The 7,675-nt window shown below is 39.6% G+C and overlaps 1 protein-coding gene across 1 annotated transcript in view; it reads left to right on the forward strand.

Annotated features, from left to right (window-relative positions):
- Positions 1-7,056, forward strand: part of LOC119337459 (probable LRR receptor-like serine/threonine-protein kinase At1g56140) — a 7,476-nt gene extending 420 nt beyond the window's left edge. The window contains exons 2-18 of the mRNA XM_037609608.1: positions 1-66; positions 153-315; positions 414-485; positions 1,021-1,092; positions 1,342-1,413; positions 1,558-1,629; positions 1,719-1,790; positions 1,961-2,032; positions 2,116-2,187; positions 2,739-2,807; positions 3,522-3,587; positions 4,407-4,475; positions 4,560-4,604; positions 5,413-5,474; positions 5,717-6,084; positions 6,195-6,381; positions 6,476-7,056. Coding sequence (XP_037465505.1) covers positions 1-66; positions 153-315; positions 414-485; positions 1,021-1,092; positions 1,342-1,413; positions 1,558-1,629; positions 1,719-1,790; positions 1,961-2,032; positions 2,116-2,187; positions 2,739-2,807; positions 3,522-3,587; positions 4,407-4,475; positions 4,560-4,604; positions 5,413-5,474; positions 5,717-6,084; positions 6,195-6,381; positions 6,476-6,666 — 1,790 coding nt within the window. The 3' untranslated portion in view covers positions 6,667-7,056. The remainder of the gene's footprint in view (positions 67-152; positions 316-413; positions 486-1,020; positions 1,093-1,341; positions 1,414-1,557; positions 1,630-1,718; positions 1,791-1,960; positions 2,033-2,115; positions 2,188-2,738; positions 2,808-3,521; positions 3,588-4,406; positions 4,476-4,559; positions 4,605-5,412; positions 5,475-5,716; positions 6,085-6,194; positions 6,382-6,475) is intronic.
- Positions 7,057-7,675: the final 619 nt, after the last annotated feature.

Raw genomic sequence — 7,675 nt, forward strand, 5'->3', positions numbered from 1 at the left:
TCGCCGCCGCCCAGCCCGGCCAGCCTTTCCCCCCGTTCCCGCAGCAGTCCACCGACGCCTCCGACGGTAAATCTGCTCTCCTTACCGAATTGGAAGGCAGTGAAATGCCCGCGGCCTCACAGATCTCTCTCCGTGCCCTCCTCCTCTCGCAGCGGCCGCCCTGCTCGCGGTGTTCCAGCGGTGGGGTCTCCGGTACGGCCCGACGGTGAACCCGGGGGACCCGTGCGGGACGCGGGACTGGATCGAGTCCTTCGCGCAGAACGCGTCCGTCGGCTGCAGCTGCGACGGCTCGCCCGTGTGCCGCATCACGCACCTGTTCGTGCTCCGTCTTCCTCGCTCGCCCGAGGCCTCTGTCTTTTCGGTTTTCCGGTGCCTTTGCTTGTGGGTTGACGGCTGGGCTCTGGATTATGCAGGAACGTCACCGGATACTGGAATCTGACTGAGATCCCGCCAGAGCTCTTCAACTTGACGGAGCTGGTCTCTCTGTGAGTCATGGCATTGATGTCTGTTACTGTGCAAACTGCTCACACTAGGAAATGCGAGAATTAAGCAGCCTACTATAAGTAGGACAACGCGGTATTAGGTTGCACAAATGGGTATTATATTACTTGCTTTTGTTCTGGAATACTTGTTATTCTGACACACTGTAATCAAACTTTTGAACTTTTACTGCCGATACTTGAAAAGTCACATGTAAACGTCTCAAAAATATGTGTGACTGATCTCCAGCCTCTAAGAACTGAAGGCAGTACTCGTTTATAGTTATTACTCATGATTCAGCACTCAGCAGCCTGTTGCTGCAGCATAACGATTTAAGACATAGTGATTACTAAAAGGATTAGATATAGAATCAGTGATTCCATGTGTTTGTTAAAAGTGCTCTATCTATTTGGAATAACTAGTGTGTTTTTTTCTTATTCGAGCTCCTCATTGTTAATACTACAAAATATGTTATACTTGTTGAGTGAGAACAAGGATTCTTAATGTTGACTGATAGTCACTTATCATTTCATTTTGTAGGGATTTGAGCAATAACAATTTAAGCGGCGCAATACCTCCAGAAGTTGCCAATCTCTCCAAACTGGAAACATGGTGATTAGAAAACCTTTTTGTTCCCCTTACAATCGAGATTGTATTTTTAGAACCTCATTAGGTAAATATTTATGTATTTGTCGTAAAGAAATATGTGAGTTGAGAGTGCATGGTTACTACGTGTTATGCAGCGAATGTAGTCATACTCCAGACTCTTGTCACAGTGTCAGTACTCGTATTGTTTTGATTTCAAAACGTCTAGGACATCTAATATTCTCATAGCTGATTCAATGCTTTTCACTTAGCTAGGCACTTCAACAACAACCAACTAAGTGGACCTTTTCCTAATGAATCTTCACCTTTAAGGAATCTTCAATCCCTGTAAGTATGCATCATTTTCCTTTTACTTACTCTTATCCTAAGTAAAAAGCTATTCAATTCTGACTAAATCAATTTGGAGAGTAATAGATTACATACCATCTTGTTGGAAAGAAGGATTACATGATCTTCCAATTGCTTATGCAGGTGGATGTTTGATAACTACATTGAAGGGCTATTTCCAGACTTTATTGCGAACTTTACCAATCTCACGGACTTGTATGCATAAGTAGTACTTCGTTTGTTTCATTAGTAAAAGCTTCTTCTTTCTTTGCATTCATGGAACACTAATACACTTGTCTTTCTAGGAGAATATATGGGATGAAACTTCAAGGACCTATTCCAAAACAATTCTCTAATTTGATCAATCTGAACTATCTGTAAGTCACTCTAATGATTTCTTTTATTAAGTATGAAAAAAATATAGCACTGTCCTCAGTTTGTTTATTGCTGTGGTACTCTAATCTGGAAAGTTACTGACAACTAAACCACACAAATCTGATCTAATAAATACTTTATAGTGCTACCTTTAACAGGTATTTCCTTACAGGATGCTTGGTGATCTTGATGGTGCGAATTCTACTATTGATTTCATACCAGATTCAGCAAATCTTTCGATATTGTATGTCTGCAACTGTAGTACTGAACTGTATTTTAGTTTCCTGAGTAGTATAATTACTTACTACAGTTTTTTGTGTTAAGCAGATCTCTGAGAAAATGTGGGATCGTTGGCCAGTTCCCTAGTACTCCCCCAACTTTACCCAATCTAACATACCTGTGGGTTTTCTAAAACTTCTACATTCAAGATAATGCTTTTGCTTAGTTACTCTCCATAGTAATACAAATTCGTAATTTGAGGCAGTCTTTAACACATTTGTCCTTTAATAGGATGCTACTGTTCTTGGTATTGTGTAAATGTGCTCTGCAGTGTGTCATGCATCTCAAATGGCTATTAATTTCTAAAAGGAAACACTATGAACAATTTGTGTGCATACCTTTCGCATCTTCTAACCTTGCAATGGTAGTCGACAAGTTACGCCAAAAATTTAAATTGGATGCTAATACATGTTTCAGTTTAACGAGTTTGGACATTTTCTTCTTCTCAGTGCAATGGAAGACCTGGAAGTATTAAAATATTCAATCGACTATACAGTCACTTCCATTTCATCATGTTTTAGCTTTGCTATTAAATTCATAGTGCAAGCTATGCCATGAAATAGATCTCTGTATCGTTGTTGGGAATACAATCCGTAAGGTTTTTTCTACATTGTGCTGGTATTTCATAGTTAGCATTATTTATGAAGTGTGTGTATGCCTTTTATTTTCAGAGATTTGAGGTCAAACAATCTATCAGGCCAATTACAACTACTGCTTCCGTATAAGAGTTCAAGATACCTGTAAGTTGTTACAGACTTGCAGTCTTTGTGTCATGTGGGAACGTGGTTTTACCATTGCCAATGCTCTATCCTGTCAGCTTAGAGGCTCAGCCATACAGCAGTTAGGAGATAAGATCTCCTAATGTTATCATCGTTACCAAGTTATCCCCAAAAGTTGTTAGGCTTATGGTTAAGCTGCAGATTCAATTTTTTTAGTGGATCGTTTCCCAAATGCAAGCTGGCTATAAAGTCTGGCCAAGTTGATGAAATTTAAGCGAAAGGATTAATCTACTGTCTCATCCCAAGACATATACTTGCTCACCTTTAAACTGACATATTATCTTCATGGCTCCTCCCTAATAAAGTATTTGTCCAAGATAGGTCATAGAAGTTGTCTTGCGTTGTACCTTTGCTATCTCAATCTCCTCCTAGACGACTTCCTGACTTGGATTTTGGCATGGTTTGCCCGTCGTTATCTTACCCAGCATAAATATTTTGATATCTGATTCACTTTTTTTTTCATGTAAGGTCAAGTGATAAGAACACACCTTTAAGTGGGCTATCTTTATGGTGATATTACTTAATTAGTCAATAATAAACTATGCTTGGATGAACCCTATTGTTGGTTCAGATTCATCTATAATCTTATTGTTCTTGTATTTACCTTTTCCTAGTTTATGCCATCAGCATGTACCATTTTTATTTCATTGATAAAGTGAATTTTCATCCTTCTAGGTACGCGGGTGACAATGACTTTAGTGGACATCTGCCTGCTGAATTTATTCAGCCATCACTTGCTTTGTAAGTATGCTCTGCATTTGCACTGGTTGACGAAGACTTTTGTGCTGACATCCAAGATGCCTCATGGGCTGTCACTTACTAGGACTGTCAAACTAAGCTTTACTAGGGTACCATTTTAGTTTGTACTACATTCCAAAATGTAAGCGATTTGAGGTTGTCCTAATTCAAACTTCCTTCAATTTGACAATTTGATATTGTAGACGTTGGTATATCTTCCTATAGAATTGGTCAAACTTAAAAGAAATTTGACTTAGGACAAATCTAGAACCGCTTACATTTTGGAACTGAGGGAGTATTTTGTAGTGACTCTTAAGGGTGTGTTTGGTTTGAGGGCAGAGGTGGGTGGGTTGATGCCTTGATGGTATCCACATCCACATGGTTGGGGCCATTTTTACTGTTTGGTTGGGTGGGTTTGATGAGCCAATTTTTGGCTTGGTTGGAACTTGATAGGATGAGAGGTGGTTAGGGATACCAATTTTGTGTTTGGTTGAAGGGATGAGGGGTTGCTAGTTGTTGTGATGACCTCTTTGGTTAAGATAATGAGATTATCCCCTGTAATATGCAACTTTATGAACATAATGTATACTTCCCTTCGATGCATTTCAACTACGAAGTAATGTGATGTTCGTTCATGCTTTAGATGTACCAACAGCCACTGTTCGACAAATGGGATTAAAGTTTTGTTGTTTGCTCTCTTTTGGCTCTGTTGTGTCATATTCTGTGATTCTAATTCTTCAAGATCAGCCTATAATTCTTTTCTGCAGTGCCAGCCTGTTTTACACCTATGTAGCTCTCCTGACTTTCGTGTAAACTCTCCAGGGATATTTCCTATAATCCTTTTATTAATGGACTCCTTCCTAACAATCCGACTGATCGCAAGTTGTCAGTGTATGTATTTCTTAATTTTACTCGTTACATAATTCTAATGGCTAAGTTAGCAATCAGACTTATTTTTTGTGGCCTTCCATGTAGAAATTATATTGGGACTGCAATTGATACAAGCAGAGCGATTAACAGGTAATCAACATTTTTTGTCATGACTTTAGTGGACATGCTTTGATAATGTTGATCAAACAAGTGACAGCTTCATTGTTACTGGTTTGCCAATTTTCATTTTTATAAGTTTATAGATGTGATTATTGGACAATCTTCAATGTGAATCTTCCCTTGCTGCCTGTTTTCAAAGATTGATAAGTTACACATGACACATTTGTTAAATGAGCATACTTATCTAACGCCATTGATCGATAAACATTTTCTTTTTCATAGCCTAATCTGTTCTGATCAGCATTCCTTTGTTTGTCAACCCCAACAATGCATAACAATATAACCATGCCGCTCCTGTAAGGCTATTATTGCTCTTTTCTCTTGATGCACTTTAGAGAAACAATCGAATATGTTGGGGAATGGAAGTGCATGAAAGAGGAGACCAAAGTGGTAGCAAGTTTTCCTTCTTTACAAGCAAAGGGCCAGGGCCTACATATGCATTAGAAATTTGTCACAAGTAGGCCTATCTTTGCATTTCAGAGAATAGCCTGCAATATACTCCCTCCGTCCCATAATATAAGAACGTTTTTGACACTACACGTAGTGTCAAAAACGTTCTTATATTATGGGACAGAGGGAGTAGTAAAGGTAAAAAGTTCAGGAAATCTTCAACAAGCGGAATGCCGAAAAGAAATGTTAGCATTGATGGTGGCCTTTGGTACTTCTGTAGACCGCCACAACTTGTAATTTTAGTAGAATTGTATTTGGATCCTTTTTTCTTGTAGCGTCTTTCTGCTTCATATTCTCATCCTGACATTTTATAATTATTAATGTGCAGTGAAAACCTCACTCTCCTCAACTGTCTCCACATGAAAGAATGCAACAGAAAATATTACGCTAGTAAGTCATCAAAAATCTTCACTGTTGGATATTTTGAACACGACTTTCTTTGTCATTAGACTTCTAATACTCAATTAATAATGCTGCAGTCACTACATTGGTATACATATTATGGTGTTCCTAGAGTTATTAATTTAAAACTTGTTAATTCTTCTGATGTTGCACTTATATCTCGTCACTTAACATGTATTCCACAATCCAAGAAAAATACTAACGCCTCCCTCATCTGATCATAAATGCAGATGCTATAACCTCCTTTGCTGTAAACTGTGGCGGCAAGCAAACAATTTATTCAGATCCATTGCCAATTAGATTTGACGATGACACCACTGACCTTGGAGCAGCAGGTTTTCATGTTAATACTAGCATGCAATGGGTAGTTAGTCATGTGGGTTCTGATCCTTTTCGTGAATCTCCTCGTTTTGTAAATACAAGTCAAGTTATTCTGGGAACAGACATGCCTGAACTGTATCAAACAGCAAGGACATCAAGAAGTGCTTTGTGGTACTATATAGTTGGTTTGTCTAATGGGAAATACACAGTTCAACTCTTCTTCGCAGAGATAGTTATTGAAAAGCCAGGAAAGCGCCTATTTAACATTGATATTCAGGTTTGATGTCTCCTTCTCCCTCTTTGCAAAATCACAAAGCAAACAAACATTTAAGTTTTTGACACACTCAGTTTAGATGAGCGAAAATGAAATTGTCTGATTAACTGCAGGATCGAAATATCAAGACAGATTTCGACATTACTAAGGAAGCAGGGGGGTTCAGAAGACCCACAAACATAACTTACGAAGTGACAGTGGTTAACTCGGTACTTAAGATACATCTGCATTGGAATGGACGAGGCACATGCTGTATTCCATATGAAGGAGCTTATGGGCCTCTGGTATCAGCAATAAGAGGTAATTACAGTTCATATACTGCACGGCGCACATACCATTTCTATTTATGGGAAAAGCATTGACTGACAAGGATGAAATGCTCAATTTTGTGCAGTTTTTCGCCCCGAAAGTCCGAACAACGGCCCCCCACCAGCACGGCCAGTGTCTGCGCCAAGTAATGATGACAAGCGAAGAGGAGTGGTTGCAGGCATTGCAGCCCTGTGTATAGCTGCGGCGGTGATCTCTTCGTCCGTCGTTTACCTTTGGTGGAAATGGGTTGCACTGGTAAAGCATCCAAATGCATGAGGGGAGTTCAGTTGTGCATAGCATGTGAATTAGCCTATGTACTGTATCATATCTTTGCCGAGATTGGGTGGGGGACGTGGACGCCTGTACAGGAAAACATAGCGCGTAGCATGAAGAGGAGAACATCACTAGTGTACAGTTCGGTTCTTGGTCAGGATTTTAGGGCTGTAGCTTTGTTTTGTTTTCCAACCATCGCTTGTACTTCCTCTGTAAAGTAATATAAGAGCGTTTAGATCACTAAAGTAGTGATCTAAACGGCCTTATATTACTTTACGGAGGGAGTAACTTGTAAGAACCACTCTAGTCATCTTCATTCTTTATTTGTTCGTTCAAACTTATTTCCATGTGGTGCTGTCATGTTGAATGAGTTCTTGTACCTGCTTGATTGAACTGTTTCCTGTGAAACTCTTGCAGGCCAGACATGCAGGCCCCATTTAATTAATCCAAATACCTATAATATCGGTGTAGGATTACTATCCATTGATTTCTTTCCCCGCGGAGGATATTTGTATCAAAGGAACGTCACATTTGAATTTTCTATGGATTTTTATCCTACAGGGCCCTTGAAAATTTTCTTCTTTTGACAGCTATGGCTTTCACTGAGTTTTAAAGGATATAGATTGGTTTCTCCTTGTGGTGCAACTAGATAACTTCTATCATTGCTATTTCGATGCCATCACTTCCTATGGTATTTACCATGCTCTGGCATCTCAGTCCTATGCTTTGCCTTTTTTTTTTTTTTTGAGAAAACTTCCAATCTATTCATCTTCAATCATGGCAGTACAACAAACATCAGAAATAATAAAAATTACATCCAGATCCATAGATCACCTAGCGGCGACTACAAGCAATGAAGCGAGCCAAAGCCGCACGACCATCATTGCCCCTCCCTCGCAGGAGCCGAGCAAAACTTGTGGTAGACAGTCAGGAAATCGTCATGTTAAGGCCCTATAGGATCAGCGCAGCAGAACAACAATCGCTGCTGATGAAGAGTAGCGTAAATCGGAAG

This window comes from Triticum dicoccoides, chromosome 7B, assembly GCF_002162155.2.
Source record: "Triticum dicoccoides isolate Atlit2015 ecotype Zavitan chromosome 7B, WEW_v2.0, whole genome shotgun sequence".
NCBI lineage: Eukaryota > Viridiplantae > Streptophyta > Magnoliopsida > Poales > Poaceae > Triticum > Triticum dicoccoides.